The 23,366-nt window shown below is 41.7% G+C and overlaps 1 protein-coding gene across 4 annotated transcripts in view; it reads right to left on the bottom strand.

The window, feature by feature from the left end:
* Nucleotides 1-23,366, bottom strand: part of piezo1 (piezo type mechanosensitive ion channel component 1 (Er blood group)) — a 95,359-nt gene that overhangs the window by 59,480 nt on the left and 12,513 nt on the right. For all 4 annotated transcript variants that reach the window (XM_085427221.1, XM_085427220.1, XM_085427219.1 and 1 more), the window contains exons 2-6: nucleotides 11,260-11,355; nucleotides 8,691-8,856; nucleotides 7,393-7,534; nucleotides 3,513-3,759; nucleotides 2,590-2,803 (exon numbers count right to left, since the gene is read on the bottom strand). In XM_085427221.1, the coding sequence (XP_085283347.1) occupies nucleotides 2,590-2,803; nucleotides 3,513-3,759; nucleotides 7,393-7,534; nucleotides 8,691-8,856; nucleotides 11,260-11,355 (865 nt within the window). The remainder of the gene's footprint in view (nucleotides 1-2,589; nucleotides 2,804-3,512; nucleotides 3,760-7,392; nucleotides 7,535-8,690; nucleotides 8,857-11,259; nucleotides 11,356-23,366) is intronic.

Below are 23,366 nucleotides of genomic sequence, written 5' to 3' on the forward strand. Positions count from 1 at the left end.
TGTAGAGTCGTAGCCACAATGCTAAAGTACGATTAGCATCAGGCAATTCAGTAAAGTTTGCAAGGGAAGTATTTCAGATGTTCTTTTGTTTTAACTTTGATGATTACAGCTTACAGCTCACTAAAATCATGCACGCAGCTTCTCACAGGTGCTGGTTTAGCGTGAGCGGCCACCACGTACTACATGGTTAGAACACAGTGGCCGGAGTTCGAGTCCGACCCTTGACCTCTCCTCTTGACAACAACAATAGATTCCCTGCAGGGTTCTCGGTGGGTTTTCTTGACTGTCGTCTCAGGAGTCTCACTTCCAGTCAACTTTCCATTGATATGCTTTGTTCCAGCAATGTGCGTCTGTGGCTCGGCGAGTCATCATCTCAACAATCCAATGAGCAGTCTTTCCTATGATTGTGTTTGTGTGCACTGAACAAGCACGAACTCAAAATGTGTACTGAACAATGAATAACCTTTTTGAATTGAATGACAAAAGAAGAAAGCTTTTTCAAATCTTTGGTGGGATACACTAGTACACGTTTTTTGGGGGGTTGTTTGTTTGTTTGGGGGTTTTAAGTTGGAAACGTGTCTTTCATCACTAATGAAAATAAGTACAAGTACGTTGGGTCACAGATTTGCATGACCTGTGTTACATGCAGTAAACAAATTGAAGGAACAGAATCGTATTATTTCTGTCACCATCCACGTTACAGACGCACTTCAGTCATATGCAACAGCTGTGTATGGAAGCCTGTTTCCGCCACTAAAAAAAAAGGATCCATAACTCAAAATTCCGAGTTATTTTCTCAAAATTTCGACATATTAACTCAAAGTAACTCGAAATTTGACATGATTTCCTCATTACGCAGAAGCTGAAGCCTCAGCTACAAATGCTACAGCTAAGCTGTATTACATCCAGTCGCACAGATTGCTGAGTGTTTTCAGCCTGGCTTCACAAATGATGAAATCCCTGTTATTAGCTGAATCACACGGTGTTACTATCAGCAAACGTACTCGCCAAAGCGCCAATTTGTTGGGATCCGTTTTTGAATGCGCGCTCCTCTGCGCCATATGCTTCTGGGTAACAAGAAAGCGACCTCATTCACACATATTTTTGATTGGCAGAGCTAACTCGAAATTTCGAGTTATTTTCTCGAAATTTCGAGAAAAGTAAGTCTAAATTTCAAGAAAATAACTCGAAATTTCGAGTTATGCATACTAGCTGTTTTGTTTTTATTTAGTGGCGGAAACGGGCTCCCATAGCTGTGCCTTCATCACAATTCTAATCATTTTTTTTTATCACAGCTCAGAGTTGAACTCATCTTTATGTTGATGATACCAAACATGTTCCAACGTGATCAAACAAAGTGTGAAGCTTAGGATCAGCTGACACCTGGGACATGGCACAGTAATATCAAAAAGGCTAAGAGTTCTTTTAAAGTACTAATAATAATAATCACACATCTACATTATCTACATTGAACATTTGACTATTTTCCCGTCAGCTTCACTAAAGAGACACAGACTCAGTTTTATGACAGTGGAGTATGTTTGCTGGGTAAACGTCGACTAGGCTGACTGATGAACAGCTGGCTAAGTGATACCGATACAGAAACCTGCCAAGAGGGCCGTGACGTCATGAGGAAGAAACTGAGAAGAAGAGAGACCGTAAATCCCAGTGGAGGCTCATTCCACTCATGCCTCTCATGCCAGCACAGTCACACTGCGTTCATTTCGTTTCTCGTCAGTAAACTTGAATAGTTGACCCGAAAGAGAAATTTCATAGCCACAGATATGTGTACTGATACAATTAAGGAGGGTTTACAGGCATGAAGGCACAGCAAATGACATTTTTGTTGTTGTAGGCTGAATTATATGTGTTTAAATACTGGCCTCTCACAGTCACTTCACCACAAAGATGGGGTCTTTATTACTCAAATGTTAAAACCAACGGCAAAACGTTGTCTTGTTCCTCTGTAAATCTGTAAATCGTGAGCCAAGTGTGGCCTTTCAGCTCTAATTTAAGGGATTTAACCCAAATTCTGGATTATCTGTTGAGGAATTAAAGCTGCTTTAAACAGAGGCTCAAAAATATCAGAGGCTCAAAAATAACTGGACAAAAGGCCGACAGGGAATTTCTTTTTAAATGTGAGGCTCAAAGTGATTCGACCGCACCGGAGAGAGACCAGTGTTGAGCTGAAACCCAAATAAACTGTTAAACAACGAATTCAAATATTTTTATTTGTTTAGATTAGAAAGTCTGCACTTCAGTTATATCTCGACAGTAAAATCCACTCTTACAAATCTGTTTGTGCAATAAATTATTGACCCAACTGTATCAAGACGTATACACGGCCTTTAATAATCAGGCCAAAAACTGGCACTGCCAGAGGTTTCGTCATGTCAACTGGAGTTTCTTTTCCCCCAAGTTACATGTCCTGCAACACTGATGAAATAGCACTTTTGCCTGCGGTCATGTGGCATCTATTTCTGTTGAAATCTGCTGAATAACCATGCACGGTATGAAATGATGCAACCAAAGGGTCGCTGTCCCCTGCAATTCTGCATATGCATATAATCTGTTATTATGAAGACTTACCTGGCCCACAGGCTTTGTGGGGGGAACAGGGCCTGGGCCAGCAGACTCTGGTATAAATACAGACACACCATATGGCCAGCAGTGAAGAAGCCCACCATCACACACAGCGCATTGAAACCCAGGTGGCTGATGGGAAGATGACATGCCCACCAAGTGCAAATACCAATGAAAAGCAGGAAGTAAATGGCTGAGAAGGCAGATGGCAGTGTGATCCCTATAAAGAAAAGGTCAGAGGTTTATATGCAGTGCACACAAAGGTCCAGAAAATGAAGTACAAACAAAGTGGGCCTGATAAAAGTTTTATGCTCCTTTGTGTCTTAAAGGAAAAACACAATATTTCTTAAAGAGCAACTTTTACGCAAATCCAGATGAATCTTTGTCATGAGTCAGATGGTGATTTGGTCATTTATGATGGAGATTTTCACCGTTTGACTATGTTGATGAACGAGAATTTCATGAGATGACGTGGATTTCCTTTAGAATTTTGATTTTTTTACGTTACAATGAAGCAAAACCAACTTGCAGCTTTTGTCTGGGCAAACAAACAAAATGTCGTCATGTAAAAGACATCAGTCGTATTTCGGCTGCGTTTTTGCTTTCAGTTCTTTCTTGAGCATTTCGACATTTATTCTTATTTTCCCTGTTTTTCCAAATCTCCTGTCAATCTTTTTTCTTGCTATTTGAGACAGGCAAAAAGATAATAATACTTGCGGCAGTAAGTATTACTGCCGCAAGTATTATTCTGGTACCTGCACCTATGGTATCAATTTGAAATCTACGTCCCTTCATTCTCGAGTTATCGTGTCCACAAACTTGGGTGTCCGCGTAGCCCGCTCGCACAGCAGGGTGACGACAACACCCCATCGGCCTTTTACAGATGAGGGGGTAATAAAAAGTAACAAAAAACAACACTAAGATCTCACCAGCAAGACCCAGCAGGCTAATCGCCAAGATCCTCCCCAGGTCCCGCAGAACTTTCTGGGCTGTAGCCTTCAGCTGCTCAGCCAACTGCTTGGCTCTGGTTACTGTGGAAACCTCATCAGCATCACCAGCTAATGACCTCTCTTCTTCATCTTCCTCTCCTGTTGCCTCTTCTTCATTATCATCATCACAGTCACTGTTATCATCATCCCCAACGTCTTCTGTGTCGTCTGTTGAATTATGTTCTAGCTATGATGTGTAGGAATGAAAAGAAAGACATGCTTTGTAAATTACATCACCCAGAGGATTCCTTCGGTTACAGGAGTAGTGCTGGAGCTAATATCCTACACTTTATTTCTGCGGACACATTCTCAGCTCACTGTGTGATTATCTACTGATGTAAAAATCTGATGAAATAAATGTCGAAATCTGAATATATATTACTGTGCAAAAAGTCTTGAGCCAATCCTTATTTCATGATGTTTTGTAATGCTTTCTGGGTGCATTTCAGAGGTTTTCTTTAGACATCGGCTGCTTACAAAAGAACGCATCTTTCATATCTTGACCTGGTGCGTTGTAACAATATGTGGCAAGTGGACAAACATACGGCAAAAGTAAAGGTGTGAGGCCTAAAAAATAAAAACTGCAGTAGATGAACAGTATCTGAAACTCGTGTACTGTTCACTGAAGTCTCAGAGAAATGGTCTGGGTAAAAAGGAAGGAATTCTTAACCTCTTAAATGTGGACATCACATTTCAGGTTGTTAGACCACAATAGAAAATGTTACACATATAGGTGTGAACATGTTCCCATGTTTGAAGTAGCAGCTTTGGACCGAAAGTTTTCATGTTTTATGCGACGTTCAGAAATCTTTTACTTTTTTTTACTTTGTTACGTCTTCCTGCAACTGTTAGCAGCACCTCAAATTAGCTATATTGCTCAAAGGGGCACAACTGTTGTTTCTCTTTTTGTTTTTGTACTCAGGAAAAATGCTGCTGTGTTCAGACAACAAATAAAGAGTTTTGCACAACATCACCAGAAACGACATCAGGTAAAAAGATGATTCTTTGTTTTTTCATTCATCGGGTCCGAATCAGCCCAAATCGCAAAGAGATTTAAAATTGCATGGCGTGAAAGAGTTCGGGTCTTAGGAGTTTAAGGAAGGAAACGAAAACAATAGGCAGAGTTACGCCAATCACAGAAGAACCAGGTGAAAATCAGTGGCAACAAGTCTGATGGATGGATGAATACACATTTAAAAAGTTTGGTTCAAATTGTTATGGTTGGTCAGGAGAGATCCAACAGTGAGTCTACAGCCATCTGTAAAACATGGTGGAGGCGCCGTCATGGTTTGAGGCTCAATTTCAAGTACCATCATATTTTGATCCAACCTGCAATGCCATGTGGAAAGCATCTGACATGATGCTGTCATGTCAGCTTATTTTTCAACATGACATTGGTCCCAAACACAGCATTCCTGAAAAAACACACACTCTCGGGTATGGACTGTCCTCCCAGAGCCCCCCTATTCACATTCAGAAGCAGGTGATTTCTCCCACACCACCTCACTAAACCATCCACTCCTCCCCCTGTTCTTAATTAATACATGTAACCACTGCAGAATTATTAGAGTGTTTCTGTAGATGGCATGACCTGTAGTGAAGATCTGAGGCATCGAGATGATCGGGACTGGAGACGGCACTGTGAGACGCTCCTGCACTGCACCCAAACAAGTGTGTAGCAGAGAGCTGAACCTAAACCTGTTGAATGAATGGCTCTTCACCCCCTCCAGGCTGCCCACTGCAGTGATGGCTGTCCATCTGTCACCTTAAACCCAGTGATTTTCTTCACTCCACCCATCCCTCCTGTTGTTCTGCTCGAGTTTGCCCTCGAGCTTCCTTCTGTAGGAATTCTTGCATTTCTGTGAATTCACCCGCAGCCCGTCCTGCACTTTCCAGTTCTTCCCTGCCCCCAGACCTGAAAGCTACGGAAGAGGATTAGGGCCACTGTTTTTTTCTTCTTTTCCAGAATTCTCAGATTAAAGTCAGAATTCTGACTTTTTCCAGAGACCTTAATCCTCCTCTGTAGAAGCCAGCCTTCTTTTAATTAGGCTTTTTTTTTTTCAGATCACCAGTGATTTAAGGCTTATTGTTCTCAAAGAAGAAAGTAGTCCTTGCTAGTAAGATTATGTATTTACAACATGTGTTACACTTCTCAATAAGATGAAAGGAACATGTATTCAGAGCACAGCATCAAGTCAGTTAAACCTCTGGGACACTGAGTTGTTAGTGAGCAACAATGAGATCAACAATGAGATCAACAATGAGATGTCCCCCCTTAGATTTGTAAGATTTTACTTGAAAACTCAAAAACTGTGGCGTTATTTTTGTGCCTCTATTCTGAGCGCAGTAAATAATTTGCAAGAACAAATGCTGTATTTTGAGAAGAAAAGTTTAATTTGTGCAAACAAAATTCATTTCTGTGTGCAAGAAATGAATTTCAGTGTTGGCTATTATCCATCCACACACACAATAACAGCCCCTGTTGCTCAGATCACACATCTGCTCTCAGTGTGCAAAAATTCTGACTGGCTGGAAAATAATTATAGTTATAGAAAAAAATAAAGTTTAAGTAGACTTCAGAAATAGAATAAATGATAAGAAAACTGCCTGTGCTGTAGAATCAAGGTGGTCATACCAAATATTGACGTTCCAGGTAGTAAGAATTGCACACCCCTCGTCTTTGCCTTATCTGCTGTATTTGTTTGTATGTTTGACAATGTTTTGATAAATTGCTGTACCCATTACCCATTTTTCTAGCAACATATAAAGAATTGAAAGCTGTCTCTGTTAGGATGCCTGGGTCGTCGACCCAGGGTTTTTGAGTTTATGATATTATTTATACTGTCTAGTTTTTGGTTTCTTTGAGTTCTGTCTTATGGCTTAGGTCTGTCTTCTTTAGTTGCTCTGTCTCCCCTATCACCTGCATCCCCTTGTCTAGTTCGCGTCTATGTGTATCTTAAGTTCCTATATCCCCGTGTTCAGTCAGTGTTTTGTGTCTGCCCTGTTCCCACGTCTCTGTTCCCTTTGTAGTGCCTGCATATGAGCCTGTCTCTTTGTTCAGTCTGTGTTATGCATTTCCTGTTTTACTTTGAAGGTCTGTGTCTTATCTCAGTGTGTTCAGTTACGCTTCTTTGGTCTCGTCAGTTCTGATTTGCCCCAGCTGTGTTTCCCTCCTGTTACCCATTCCCTGATTGCTTCCTCTGTGTATTTAAGCCCTGTGTTTCTCTGTGTCTGTGTCGCGATCTACCGTTTACGTTGCTGTGTGTTTTGCCAGTCCACCGGTGTTAGTTTATTTTCAGTTTTTCCCAGTTATGTTATGTTTGCGTTCAGCTGTTTTGGTTTAAGTTTGTCTCCGGAGTCTGCATCTTGGGTCCTATTCCTGTTTGCACACAGCCGTCACCTAACAGTCTCAAGACTTTTGAGTAGTACTGTACTCGAGGAATTGGTTTCACTGAGTAATATCCATGCACTTGATCTGGTGAGGCACGGATTAGCACACTCAGTTGTGTGTGAGTATCAACAATTTGTAAGAGGACTTCATTTTTCACACAGTCTACTTCAGCTTTTGATTAAAAAATGACGTGTTATTGTTCCTCTGAGGTTGTATTTCAATCATTTTAGAACCTGCTATGATGCTAAAAGACAAAAAACAACAACACAGTTTTGTTTTGACCTTCTCCTTGCTGCATGCACTAGTGATTGTCCATCTACCATATATAGTTTTTATGTGTAATTTTGTGACTTCTTTGATTTCAGCACAACCACACTGCTGGTTTCCTGTCATAAAGATACACATTTAAACATATGCAAAGAGACTCACCGATGTAATGTTGGCAGCAGCCACCATTTCTCTGTTCCTGACCAATCTGCTGCAGAGGATGACTGTTACCAATGCAAGTATACACACACCAAGGTCTGGGCACAGGAGACGTGCCACTTTCCAAGGGTCTTCCAAGGGAAGCCTATGACACACGTACACATGTAAGGCTGTTACAATTATAGGATAAATAAAGTATATCTCATTTTATCTCAACTCATGTAAAACATTTCAGAGATATCATACACAAAATATATCCACATTGCATGGTGGATGTATGGATACCATTACAATCCAGAGTCCTGTTGGGAACACTTGATTTATTCAAATGAGTGAATGAATAGTGGCATTGTAAAGCGCTTTGGGTGCCTTGAAAAGCGCTATATAAATCCAATCTATTATTATTAAATGTTATTTGACACATTACTGCAAATCAAGCAAAAAGTTAGATACGTGGCTAATAGAAGACCAAATAAATACAGAATGCTAAAAGATGAATGTATACAGGCAATAGTGAATTTAAGGTTGCACTCGTGCAAATAGATTTAAGGTCGCCTCCTGCCAAGTTCATACTAATCGAATCAGTTTAATCTGCAGCTTTACAAAAACAGCATATGGCCCATGTGACATAGATGCACACTGACAGGAAGAAGGTGCTCTGGTCCCTAATCGTTATCATAGCATGAGTTTGGGAAAGCACAAAAAGTTCGTAGAAGCTTTGCAACTTCTCCAAGACGTTAGTTACCAAGGACCTTGAAGACCTGTGTGCAATTCTAACAATGGGAATAAGGTTGATTAAGATGGTTTAAATGCAAAAGGCGCTTTCATTAAAGTAAACTGAATTAAATGTGATTTAATGTACAGCTCTATGTTCAAATGAAAAAGTATTAATGGCAGTGTTTTAAAATAAGCATCTTAATTTCAGTATTTTCTTCCTCAGGTGTCTATTCAGTTCAATTTATTTTTAATTCTCTTATTTATATAGTGTAAAACTTACAACAACTTTCATCTAAAGGTGCTAAAATAATACAGAGACAGGCCAAACAATCCTGTGACCCCCCGGTGAGCAAGTGCAAAGGAAAAAATAACTTTTCACAAAGAAACATGTGTGAGAACCAGGCTCAGGGAGGAGGCAGCCCTCTCCACCACTGGCTGAGGGTGAGGAGACAAGGAGAGAGCGGTGGGAGGCTTTGCATTTACTTGTAGGCTACATTTACCTACTATTTCCCACAATCAGCCCATCAGTGACACTGGCAGGGATACATGGTGCAACTCATGGAATTAGATACATAGTTACATACCTTGACAGTCCTATATGTCTGCTTATGGTATTCCATTGTGAACAGTTATCACCTATTGCAGTGTTGAGAGGAGGATATGTGTATAGTACTGTCTGGAAGCAGATATGAGCCAGTACAAATAGCAGACTGGTGCAGAATATTGCTCTGATAAAGCGTCCTGTGTGACCTAAAAGGCAAAGACAGGAGAGATACAGAAATGGTTAAATGCAGCATAAATAAAACCAAGATAAATAAATAAATCTTTATTTTACAGACATGGAATAAGTATATGCAAGACACTGAATCCTGAACTGCCCCCAGTGTGACTGAGTGTGTGACTGAGTGTGTGTGAATGTTAGAAGATCCTTGTAAATCATCTCAATTTCACTGCTCTTCAGGTTACCTTTATTTGGCAATAGCTTTATTGCGATGTCTGATGTGTTTGGTTTCTTTTTTGTACCTGTTCATTTGAAGGACCAAAGTGTTTTGGTCCTTCAAATGAAAGTGCTTACGCTGCATCCACACTGGAAGCAATTTGTGCGTCAGCCATCGTTCTGAAGCTGATAGCTGGTCATTTGTGGACATTCTAGATGACTAGCTGACCCTCTAATGCGTTTACTACCAAGTCAATCATTAGTGTACTTCACTCTCATTGGTAGTCACTTCAGCCTGGTTCCTGCCCATGCCCACACTTCCCAGTGTCAGTGATTATTTCGCCCTTTATTTGCTTGAAGACATCATTGACTTTCTGTAGTCTCTGACTGCCACATGACTGCAAACGACTCCCAGTGTGCACACAGCTGTAGACATTGGATTCATTACTGATTCATTACTCAACCTTCAGAATTCAAAGACATCCCAAAATCAAAATGACAAATGATGTGGCAGGCGTGTTCATTTTGCTGAAGTTTCATTATAAGAAATGCTACTCAGTAGTTTCTCCGCGTGCTAAATGTTTGACACCATTTCTATTTGAAAAATTAATATACGAATATCATCGTCATACATTTGAAGACCATCTCCACAACACACAGGCGGTAAATCATGGATATACAGGGAAAAGAGAAGAGGGCCCAGAATGATTCTTAAGGAAGGCCTGTATGTAAACAAAGCACTCGACTGCTCTCACAAACTACGGGATGAAATCACTCAACTCGCTAAAGACAAAATTATATCATAAAAAATGGCAACAATACAATGTTTGATCAAATGGATACTAATGGACAGCTAGAGTGAGTCATGGACAGACACAGAACAGAATAAAGTCAAAAACATTTCAGTCACAGAGCTTCTTGCTTTACATTGTAAGGTTTAAAAAAGAATAACATCATAAATAGGCCACTGCTTTTCTCCTGAACTGAAAAAGTCAAAATCACGCACCCCAGAACAAGAACCTCCAAACCCTATGAAGTCATCTTAACTACTGCCAGGAAAACTATGTTTTTAAACCGGAAATCGAACAGGATATGAACCAGTGGATTCTTTTTTCACTAAACGCATGACATTAAGGACAAGAACTTCTCACCACAGGAATAATATTTGCCACTGATTGGCTGGTCAGTAGCATTACTTGATGAATCATGAGAACAAAAATGGTCCTAAGCTCCGCATAGTGACCAAAACAACGAGCTCGTGGACACAAGCGTGACATCACGTCTGACACAGTGGTCAGCAGCACAGGAGCACCACAGGGAACTGTGCTGTCCCCTCTTCTCTTCACCCTGTACACCTCTGACTTCTGCTACAACTCTGAATTATGCCACATTCAGAAGTTTGCGGACGACACAGCCATCATGGGGTGTATCTGGGATGATCAGGAAGAGGAGTACAGAAGTCTGGTGAGGAACTTTGTCGCATGGAGTCACACAAACCACCTGCAACTCAACACCTCAAAGACTAAGGAACTGGTTGTGGACTTCGGGAGGTCCAGAGCAGGTCCACTGCCGGTTCAGATAGAGGGGGAGGAGGTGGAGGTGGTCAACAAGTACAAGTACCTCGGGCTGTGGGTGGACAATAAACTGGACTGGTCATGCAACACAGAGCACCTGTATAAAAAAGCCCAAAGCCGACTGTACTTCCTCAGGAGGCTGAGGTCTTTTAACATCTGCAGGAAGCTCCTGAGGATGTTTTACCAGTCGGTGGTTGCTGGAGTACTTTTCTATGCTGTGGTGTGCTGGGGTGTGTAACTCTGTAACTTCTGTCGGTGCTGTGCTTTTTTGGAAATCGAATTTCCCAGAGGAACCCACCCGAGGGATTAATAAAGTTCTATCTAATCTAATCTAATCTAAGCGTGAAAAGCAGCTTTCACAGGGTGGCTGGCCTCTCCCTTACACACCGGGTGAGGAGCTCGGCCATTCAGAAGGGGCTCAGAGTGGAGCCGCCACGTCTCCACATCAAAAGGAGCCAGCTGAACAGACCCAGGATACAGTGCAGCGATTAAACCTCTCGGCTATCCTGGGAACACCCTGGCGTTCCTTGGATAAGCTAGAAAGAAGGCTCCTGCCCTCGCGGCCCGGATGGATGGACGGCTTAAAGAAAAGCAGGTTTCAAATGCATAAAAGGTCGGACCTGAAAACACAGATGGTCTTACCTTTGATGGTGTGTTTGTTGGGACACAGGAACCACGGTAAGAGCAGCAGGTACAAGAAGTAAACCAATGACAGGATGTTGAGGCGAAAAAGACAAGCTGCAAAGACAGAAACAGCGCAGTCAAACAGCAGTGTGGGCACATCTTTACACAGATCATCTTACTATGGAATCATCTCAGGAAAAACGATTCTGATAAATATTCAAATTATACCCATATTTGAACTGGATTTTGATGTAATGTCAGGTCTGGATTTCAGAGAGAAACCTTTTACACGTGATCATATTGTTTTTACTCATCAAACAATCAACATGTTATTAAAGTGAAAACTTTACGCTTTAATTCAAGAGGTTTAACAAAACGATCACATTAACTGCTTATGAATTACGGCCATTTGTCTTAACCTGAAACACATTTTGGAATCACTTTGCTCACTTTAAGTTGTTGCCTGCTGTCTCAGGCCTTTTCTGTGTTACTGAGCTTTCTTTGCAGAAACAGGCAACACAGTTGATTTAGCCACTTTTATTTTTTATTTTCAAAACAAAGTGGAGTATAACACATAGTACATCAAAAACAAAACATCCAGATATGCCCCAAACAAACAGACAAAAAGCACATGGGGAGAGAAGGCAACAATGTCATACGTAGAACTCAACAGGAAATAAAACACAGCACTCAAGCCTCTAAAGTCTGGTTGAAGAGGCTTCATAAAATTGACCCACTCGCACCATAGCTTGGCAAAAACATTCTTCTTAAGACGTATTGAGAATGTAATTGAGTCATTCACACTGTCCCTGCAATCTGACATAGTGGGGGGCGGAGCCAGCATCTTGTAACTGCGTTTTTGGCACAAGTATTATAAAAAGATATTCATTTCTCATGTCCTGCAGATGATCACGATCAGTTAGGAATATTGTCGAGAATTGCAAAGGTATATTATTCGCCTTAAACATGGTGATTAAGGCTTTGACTCTTTTTTCTTCTTTGCTGAGTATTTTCAGCCCACTGGTGGGGGCATACTTTACTTGCACCAAGACCTCTGTGAATCTGCTGGAGTTACAGTGAAAAGCTACCAGATTCAACACTCGTGAATAGCTTTGCAATACCTTCGTTACATTCTTAGATTCAAAGCTGAATTACTTCAGTTAGCTTGTTTGAATCTCCTGATGTGGTGTATAGTTAGAAACAAAATGCAAATACTCAGATAACAACTAAAGCATTATCATAATGACTGTTGAGCAGCAAGGCTTTATTCTTTATAACGAGACTATTCATAACCAAAAAAAGCCCTCAGCGTTTAAACAATAGCTGCATATGTACTGAAAAAACTAATTCAGCTGAGAACCAGTTGTGTTTGTTTTATCAAAGCTGTGTGTTACAAAGAAGAGGAGAGAGAGACGGGTTTGACAGTGAAGATGAAATAAGCAGAGGTAGTTAAGGTAGATGACTTTAAGTACTGTTGTTTACTATCAAAAGCAAGGACCGTGTACAAGAGAGATGAAGAAGAGCGCAAACAGGGTGGAGTGGGTGGAGGCGAGTGTTAGGGATGCTTTGTTACAGAGGGATAGCAGCAAAACGGTAAAGGGACTACTCTCCTCTGACAGCGCACAGCCCTGTTTACCCTCGCCAGGGTGGCCTTGGGGTCAAGCACCCCTCCTTCACCCACACCCGGTAACAGCAGCTCACCTCTAAATCCATGCATCCTGTAACTAATTAGGTTCAAATTTAGCAGCCTGGAAAAATAGGCTCCAAAGTCCTGTTCATTTTTAAGGCTAGAGTAACCTGTAAGAACCCTGAGAGTGATGTAATAATAATAATACACAAAGCTAAAGCTGATCTCGAGAGGAGAGAGTGGGAACACCTTGGCCACCAACACGATCATCTCTGCTGCATGTAGATACATGTTGATAGGAAGGGAGCCAATTCCTCGGAATAATCCAACAAGGCAAGAATGAGCAGAGAAACAGAAAAAAAATTACAAATCCAATTTGTGCGTCCACAGTGTTCGGGTGGGAGTTGCTCGTCCTGCAATTATTGCTGTAATTAATCCCAGGGAACTAGGGATCCAATTTTTATTTATTTATTTTTCCTTTGCCCCCAGTTGCCAGCCAGAGCCTCCTTCAGCACCCTCGAATAGAATTTCCCATTAATTGGATGATAATTGGAGCATACTCTCTGGTCCACCTGTTTGAAGACTGGAGCCACCATTTTCAAACAAAGGGGACCCCAGAGGCTCGATCCAGACCTCCACGAGACACTACACTGGTGCAAGAAAGGCCCACGCAGTCTGGAGCCGGGGTGCCAAACTCATTTTACATCACAGGCCACATACAGCGCACTCTGACCTTAGGTGGGCCGGACCAGTGAGACTCCCTTCACTGTTTTGTTTTTTAACCGTAATTGTAAAAAAACAATTTAAGTAGAAAGTTAAAAAGAAACTTTTGTGTCATTTAATTGTTTATTGCTTCATTACTTTGTGTAGTATGAATGGCCATAAGGAAGGTTTTTATCAGTAGGAAAAGCTGATGCATCGTCTGCTCGTTTGTGGTGAGCAGCAAATCAAACAGTTCAGAGTTCAGGCCTGTGAGACTCATGTAGACACTCAGACACATCCTGTGTCTGCCATTCAAAGACACTTTGGATGAGGTTTATTTTATGTAGTATTCAAGTCTTTTTCAAAGAAGCATTCTTTCATTCAGCCTTATTTTATCCATTTACTATTACCACGGAGAACAGACGTGAAGTTTAAGGCCTGGAAGTTTGAAACCTTTCGTCCTCCACAAAAGACAATGGCTGAAGGTAAAACAGGCACCAGCCAGCTCCTAGTTTGATCAGTTCTGCAGTCAGCTCAGAAGAACAGTGATATCGACCAGGGGTTTTAAGCTTTGTGATTGTTAGTGTGTTCTGTTCTGCTTATCCCTTTTAGGCTCGCGGGGGCCTGGAGCCTCTCCCTGCTGTCTTAGGATAAGAAGCAGAGTGCACCCTGGACAGGCTGACACACAGAGACAGACAACCATTCACTCCCATTGCCTGTGGTAACTCTATCATTTAGAGTCACCAATTAACCTAGCCCCACTAACTGCATGTCTTTGGACTGTGGCAGGAAGCCGGAGTACCCGGAGAGAACCCACACAAACACAGGGAGAACATGCACAGCAAGACCTCGGCCTGAAGGTGGAACTGGACTCAGGACCTTCTGATTGCCTGCATGTATGTTATAACAGAATATTCATGCTGGTGCCATTTCCATCTTTTTATTTTCGATTGTCTTTTAAGTTCTTGTGTTTTTAGGGATTTTGCATGTGTTTGGTTTTATTTGTTTCATATTTGTTGTGCAAACTCTGAACTCTCTTAGTTTTGTCATGTTGTCATAAGAATTTTCTGGCTAGCGCCTCGCCCAGCCCTGTGAGTAACCTGTTTTTCCTCGGTGTTGGGCAACAGTAGTTCATTAGGGGAGTGTGTAAGATCAGCAGTGGCTGTACGTGGCTGGGTAATGTCACCATTGTCTATTCTTTAGAGCTGCTGACCGAGCAACCCTAGAAGCGGCATCAGGAGGGAGCGGCTACAATCTGCTCAGCTGAGACTCACTATTCAGAGCTGAGAAGAACCCGAACAGTCACTGAATTTAGCACTTAGACAAATATTGGACTGTCTGGTAATTAACAGCTTGCTGGACAGTATTTTTATTGTTGTCTTGACTGTACAAGTTTCCTCTGTGCTCATTGTTTAAATTCTTCTCCCTGGTGGTTGTTTTTGAGACCACAATAACTGCTATTTTCAGATCTGTGTTTTATTTAGAGGCACCTCTATTCTTACTTTATGTGAATTTATCGAGGGGGAATCAGTTTATTTTCTTTAAGAAAGGATCTGCTCCATTCTCTGTTCCCTGGCTGTCACGCTGCCCTCCCCTGTGGAACCGATGGCTCGTTCAAACCTAGCTGGTGTTGTTGCAGGACACACAAAATTGTGTCACTAGTGGGATGTTGTGTTGGTTAGCTTTCTTTTTTGAGAAACCGACAATCACTGGTCTCGCCCCACACCCATTATCATTATCTAGTTTTGTATATACAAGTTATAAGGGCTCAAAAATGCTTGTAAAAGTAAGTTGCTCAGTGGTTCAGGGAGCAGTGCCAACTGGGCTAATTGGCTGCCACTCATTTGCTAATCAGCCTCGTCCCAGTAGCACACCGGGACCTGGAGGAGTTGCACACATATCAGGCGGTCAATCACACTGTGGACTGTGCAAAAAACTCTGAGTTTGCATTACAGTGTGCACTTTGCTACACCAGCATACAGAATCAACAGTGTATCTACATGTGTCGAGAGAATGGGTAGAAAGTCTGGCTGCACAATGAAAAAGCTCCACATTTCTAACACCCTTAAATACTTTGACAGCCTGTATATAGAACAGTTTTCATAATACGAAGTTAGCTGGAGGCACTCACTGATTTCCTGTTAGATTAGTCACATACATGCTGGACTTTAAGCGCAGCTTTTGTCACTTTAAGTTCAAATCTGACTTAAAGCCCCAAACTCTTTACTCATCAAACTATTAAAAACAGCCAATACCAATCAAACCTGGCCGAGATCCTTGGTGTCCACGCCCAATCATCAGAATAGATCTTTTTCAAAGGTAAATAGTTGGAAAGATAAGTGTAGCCTTTTGGCAACATATGAACTATATTAATCCATTCGCCTCTAGAAAGTTCTGTAGATTTACTTGTTACATTTGTTAAAGTCTTAAAGATAAAAGAAATGATGAAAACAGGCAGTACTTCACAAGAAATTTAATAAAAATAAGGAAAATTGCACGACAGGTTTAAAATTTTATCAGCTTCTAAAAGCTGATACAACTTCTATATAACTTACATCGTGCTATCAAAATTGTCTGGAACAACATAGATCCACACCCAGTGGATCTATGTCTACACCTACTGTATGAATATTCACATACAGGACAAACTCTGCATGGAGGAGCTCCACCCTGCTGCCCAGTAAAACTTCAGACCCGCCCAAAATGATGTCTCTTGACAAACATGATAACACTCGTTAGGCCCACAGGCAGCATCTATCTCTCACTAGCACTCAGAACAAACCCGACAGACAGAGGGTACGTCCAGTGTTCCAACACAAAGCACTTCCTTTTGTTCATTCTCTGATAAAACTTATACATAAATACATACGGTTCAGGTCCACCATGGTGCAGTTATACTTGCATTTTTTCATAATAAGGTAAGAGGCTACTCAAGTACTACTGTCAGTACTACATGATAGTAACAATATAGTATTGCTGGTCCATTCACACTACCATGAATGTATGTTTCACTCGTTGCACTTTCTAAGAAACAAATATAGCCGTCTCTGGTTTGATGTTTCGTTGGTGGGTTAGAGCTCTGCTCCCTCTTTGCTATCCTTTTCTTTGTTATAATGAAAAAAATAAGATATTATGATTAAAAATGAAAAGTCTAGTTAAGCATATTTTATTTTTTTCTTGCTTCTAATACTCATTTTCCCACAGCTGTTTCTTTTTTTTAGATTGAGTTGATTTAATATAGATCCATCTATAGCTGCTCTTTGAAAGAGCTAAGAGCTTTACTTTTCACTTCCTCCATGTAAAGGTTTGCCATACTGGGTGACACTGGGGGGCCTATAGCACATCCATGTTTTTGTCTGTAGAAACCCTTGTTGTATTTAAAGTGTGCAGTGGTAAGGCAGAGACTGGGGTAAACCCACTTCTGTTTTCTAAGGAGCTGTCGTGCTGTAGTCATTTTCTGACAGTCTCCACTGCCTTGGTTGTAGGGATACAAGTGAAAAAGGAGACCACATCCAACGACACAGTGGTTTCATCTGGATCCAGTGTACGTTTTTGGACTTCTCTCATCTGAGAAGCTTCTTCAGTTCTAAAGTGAAGGTCAGACGCCAACTAGGGAGAAACTACAGTGGGGCAAAAAAGTATTTAGTCAGCCACCGATTGTGCAAGTTCCCCCACTTAAAATGATGACAGAGGTCAGTAATTTGCACCAGAGGTACACTTCAACCGTGAGAGACAGAATGTGAAAAAAAATCCATGAATCCACATGGTAGGATTTGTAAAGAATTTATTCGTAAATCAGGGTGGAAAATAAGTATTTGGTCACCTCAAACAAGGAAAATCTCTGGCTCTCACAGACCTGTAACGTCTTCTGTAAGAAGCTTTTCTGTCCCCCACTCGTTACCTGTATGAATGGCACCTGTTTGAACTCATCATCTGTATAAAAGACACCTGTCCACAGCCTCAAACAGTCAGACTCCAAACTCCGCCATGGCCAAGACCAAAGAGCTTTCGAAGGACACCAGGAAAAGTATTGTAGACCTGCACCAGACTGGGAAGAGTGAATCTACAATAGGCAAGCAGCTTGGTGTGAAAAAATCAACTGTGGGAGCAATCATCAGAAAATGGAAGACATACAAGACCACTGATAATCTCCCTCGATCTGGGGCTCCACGCAAGATCTCATCCCGTGGGGTCAAAATGATCATGAGAACGGTGAGCAAAGATCCCAGAACCACACGGGGGGACCTGGTGAATGACCTGCAGAGAGCTGGGACCAAAGTAACAAAGGTCACCATCAGTAACACACTACAACGGCAGGGAATCAAATCCCGCAGTGCCAGACGTGTTCCTGCTGAAGCCAGTGCATGTCCAGGCCCGTCTGAAGTTTGCCAGAGAGCACATGGATGATACAGCAGAGGATTGGGAGAATGTCATGTGGTCAGATGAAACCAAAGTAGAACTTTTTGGTATAAACTCAACTCGTCGTGTTTGGAGGAAGAAGAATACTGAGTTGCATCCCAAGAACACCATACCTACTGTGAAGCATGGGGGTGGAAACATCATGCTATGGGGCTGTTTTTCTGCCAAGGGGACAGGACGACTGATCCGTGTTAAGGACAGAATGAATGGGGCCATGTATCGTGAGATTTTGAGCCAAAACCTCCTTCCATCAGTGAGAACTTTGAAGATGAAACGAGGCTGGGTCTTCCAACATGACAATGATCCAAAACACACCGCCCGGGCAACAAAGGAGTGGCTCCGTAAGAAGCATTTGAAAGTCCTGGAGTGGCCTAGCCAGTCTCCAGACCTCAACCCCATAGAAAATCTGTGGCGGGAGTTGAAAGTCCGTGTTGCTCGGCGACAGCCCCAAAACATCACTGCTCTCGAGAAGATCTGCATGGAGGAATGGGCCAAAATACCAGCTACTGTGTGTGCAAACCTGGTAAAGACCTATAGTAAACGTTTGACCTCTGTTATTGCCAACAAAGGTTATGTTACAAAGTATTGAGTTGTATTTTTGTTATTGACCAAATACTTATTTTCCACCCTGATTTACGAATAAATTCTTTACAAATCCTACCATGTGGATTCATGGATTTTTTTTTCACATTCTCTCACAGTTGAAGTGTACCTCTGGTGCAAATTACTGACCTCTGTCATCATTTTAGGTGAGGGAACTTGCACAATCGGTGGCTGACTAAATACTTTTTTGCCCCACTGTAAATGACAAACAGAACAAGATTGTCATCCCTTTGAAACCAGGTTTATTGGAGAAACTCAGAAACTCCTAATCTTCTCCAAGCACGACATCCCAGTGCACTCAGAGCCAGCCGCACACTCAGGCATGAATTGGTTCATCCCAAGGACAAAACCTGGAAACAAGCTAAAAAACATAGTGTATGCTGTGCAGCGCAGCGAGGAGCGCTCGGACCTCTGCACCGGACAAACCGAACAGCCACTCAATAAAGCTATGTCTGCAGGACACGATGGACAAGACAACAGGACAAGTCAGAACTTTTAATGCAAACTAAGAGTGTGAACAGGCTTGCATATAATCACTCTGTCACAGCTACTGACTATGTTGCTGCCATTCCATGTGCAATATTTTAGTGTGTGCAATATTCTGGCAGATGTGCAACTGCCATCCCCACCCTAAAGGACCATAGCCCTTATTTATTTATTACATTATATTACTATATTTGAACAGAGGGGGTGGCTTTCAACACCAACTGATTGCCACCAAACACAGTTTTGAGATTTCTCCCGAGGCGCCTCAACCCCCGCTCACATCTTGCATCAGTTGATCTCAATGGGTCACATGATAGGGTGAGGCAAAGTCTCTGCTGATAATGACCCAGGCATTTTTTCACACCTTGTGGTAAAGCACATGATCGATAGTAGGCCAACGACCCTGTTAAGGGACAACTCCCACTACAGCTTAAATACCTGTGACTCTCCACTATTTGGCTTTAGGACTGAAAAAGCTTCTCAGATGCGAGGTAAGTAAGTAAGTAAGTAAGTAAGTAAGTAAGTAAAACTTTATTTATACAGCCTCTTTCAAGATAAAAATCACAAAGTGCTTCACAGAAGCTAAAACATAAAAATAAAAATCAACTAAAAGCAAGTTTAAAAAGATGGGTTTTTAGCTGTTTTTTAAAAGAGACCACTGAGTCCACAGATCTCAGGCTCAAAGGGAGAGAGTTCCACAGTCTGGGGGCCACAGTTACAAAAAGTTTGTCGCCTTTTGTTTTCAGCCTCGTGTGTTGGACAGCAAGCAAGCCCTGGTCACATGACCTCAGGGACCTGCTGGGTGAAAGGTCTTCAAGAAACTTCAAGAAGTCCAGTGACTTTCTGGCTGAAACTGGGAATAGTCTTCTCCCCAGTCCCTTAGCCTAACATTAACTATCATAACTAAGTACCTAACTGCAATCTTTATCTTAGCTAAAACCTGATTCTTACCTTAGCTATAAACCTAGTCTTAACCTTCAAACAACTCTTTAAAGATGTATGACACAGTTAGGACCAGCCAAAATGTTTAACTCAGATTTACAATGTCAACAAGAGGCAGCAGCAGCAGCAGCTTTGAATTAATTGAATGTAAGAGGAATCAATCATAATTTGTCTAGTTATTTTTAGCTTACTGCTGTATGCATCAGTCACTGCAGCTCACACATGGACCCTGGGTCAGGGGCTTCAGGCATGTCCGAGGAGGCTGCAGGATAGACCCAGGACCCACTGGAGGAATTCCACCTCTCGGCTGCTTGTGTGCTTATTTACATTGTTTTGATGGTCAAAATAATCCAACGTGGTTTCATTATACAAATAAGAATAATGTTGCTTGCTTTGAATGAAAACCATGTGATACATTAGTAAAAAGATGGTGAATAACGTCTTCAATAATAATGTGGATTATATGTTTTATACACTTTTCATTTGACAAAAGATGTAAATTAGTTGTAATTTTCAAAAATAATTCTAATAATCAAATGTTGTTCCTTTAGATGTTACAAATTGCTTAACTAATGATGCTTTGAGAAGAAATATGTTGTTTACATCATGATTGCTTGTTACAGGCAGAGCATGGCCCATCAGTCTGTGCTCACTGTTACTGTCTTACTGAGCTCCTTACTGTTAACCTTGATGACATATGACTGCTCTGCTAACTTCAGCAAATCATGTGATAACAGTTGCAATGATACCACAGTTGTTTCTTACATAGGAAAGAGCAGCTAACAGCCATGAATCACATAACTAAGGATGGATGACTTCAGATGAACTAGCTGCCTGCAGCAGCTCCCATTAACCATCAGCAGTTTTCAAATGCAGAGGGCTCACTGCACCAAAACCTTGAAGTTCACCTGATAGATGAGCTAACTACCAGTGACGCCGCAGCCATCATCATGAAGGCCCAGCAACACTTTCGCTCTCCTGGCCTCATCTACACTAAGTGCTGTAGGCGCAGAGCATTAAGCATCATAAAGGACTCGACCAACCCCCTGGTTCATGCTCAGAGTCTGGGAGCAGATACAGTAGCATTAGATCAAGGACAGCACACAGACGTCTTAACCAGAGTATGTGAGCTGCTCATAGGGACTGACTGTACTGTTTCCTTGCTACAGTACTTTTACCCATTTACCATTCATAATATTTATTTCATCTTATTGCATATTTTTAGTCCATTTATTAAACGCTCTTATTTATTGGTTTATTACTTTACAAAATGCACTACTGTGTGGTTGATGTGTTTTGTATGCAAAGCATGAAAATGACAAATAAAAGGAATCTGAATTTGAAGTCCATCTAAAGCAGGGCTGCCCAATCCCGGTCCTCGAGAGCTACTATCCTGCAGCTTTTAGATGCATCCCTACTCCAACACAGCTGAATCAAATGGTTTGATTACCTCTTCAGCATGCCATCGTGTTTGGCAAAGGCCTGATAACAAGCTATTCATTTGATTCGGGTGTGTGGGAACAAGGATGCATCTAAAAGCTGCAGGACGGTAGCTCTCGAGGACCGGGATTGGGCAGCCCTGATCTAAGGCATGGGTGTCAAACAGACACCAACCTGCTAGAACTGGCCCAGCAAAGAATCCAGTGTGGCCCCTGGATTACTGTGGGAAGTGTAAAGGAGGGCATAAAGTTTTACAGCTAACACAGACATTCATGCTGCATCAAAATAATAGATAGAAAAACAATTAAATGACAGTAAAGTTGTCTCATTATCTACTATAGAAATTGTTTCTTCACAGTGTCCACAATGAAATAATAAATAAATAACATATTAGGATTGTATATTACTTGTGTAAAAAAATTATATTTTATAATTTTATAATATCTCATCGATTTAATGTGTAACTACATTTCCTTTCACTGACAGTTGGGGCAGTTTTAAATCAAAGTGGGTTGTAAGTGTGCCATGATTTGTGTGCCACGGCTTTCTCCAGGTGTGATGTGAGACAACAGGCCGGTTTTCAGAGCAGCCAAATAAAGATTCAGGTGCGTCACCAGCCCAAGATTTCGACAGAGTGATGGAGAAGCAGGCTGGAAAAACTGCAGTCCCTTATCATAGAGCCATGACTCTTTTTGGTTATGGTGCAGTGCAGCTGCTCCATTGTGGCACTATTGTGTGATGATTTCGCACAACAGTGCCAATCTTTCTCCTCGCTAAGATCACTTGTCACTTCTGGACTCTAATTTTTCAAACTGGTTCTCTTTGTATTCTGACAGCTTTCACTGGTTTTATTGGATTTACTGAATTTTACTGTGGAGTGACTGAAATCCTGCACTGACACCTTCAACTCTGCTGATGTCATCACTGCACTGACGCTTGGTTTCCTGACCTTTCCCAGTGGTCCACTACCTTCAGTCAAAGTTACCCCAGCTAACTCAAGGATGCTCAGCTCACTGACCTTAGAAGCCATCAGGCGCAGCTACATATCCATCTACATATGTCACTATGTTCACTATGCGATGTTCATTACCATCGCATGAAGGAATTGCTAAGCACACTCAACTATAACCAGCGAAAAACATCTTACTTAGCTGGTTTCATTAACAAGCACAATCCAAGGCTCTTGTTTGACACCATTAACAGACTTAGACTTACTCCTGATTCCTCCTCTTTGCTTACCACGTTTTCTGATACTGCTAAATTCCTTTGGTGACAAGTTCAAAGCTATCAGATCATAATTTGAGTCTAGATGATTTTACCCTCGTCGAGTGTCTCACCCAGTTCTGATTTCAATAACAGCTCTCATTGATATTGCCTCACACGTGCACTCTTCTTCCTGCCCGACTGACATCACCCCTCCATCTGCCCCAGCTTCTCTCCATCATATATATACACCTTTTGAAGGCGAACCATTTCTCACTCACCATCACTCCACAGTTTTCCCTTCTCCTCAGGTTAAGAGCCTTGGTGTCATCCTAGACAGTTCGCTTTCCTATAAATCTCCCATCAGTAATCTCACCCGTTCTGCCTACTTCCATCTACGTAACATTAACAGATTGCTTCCTTCTCTTTCCACCCAGTCTACGTCCATTCTTGTCCACAGTCTTGTTACCTCCCGTATTGACTACTGCAATTCTCTTCTGCATGGTCTCCCCCAAAAATCCCTCCATCAGCTTCAACTGGTTCAGAACTCTGCTGCTCGCATTCTCACCAGAACCCCTCCTACCAGCACATCACCTGTTCTTCAGGAACTTCACTGGCTCACAGTGAAATTCCGGATAATTTTCAGACTTCTGCTCACCTTCAAGGCCATTCATAACCTCGCTCCTTCTTACCTTTCTGACCT

This window comes from Rhamphochromis longiceps, linkage group LG13, assembly GCF_057381845.1.
Source record: "Rhamphochromis longiceps isolate RC_006_pf linkage group LG13, R_longiceps_female_GT1.1, whole genome shotgun sequence".
NCBI classification, from domain to species: Eukaryota; Metazoa; Chordata; class Actinopteri; order Cichliformes; family Cichlidae; genus Rhamphochromis; species Rhamphochromis longiceps.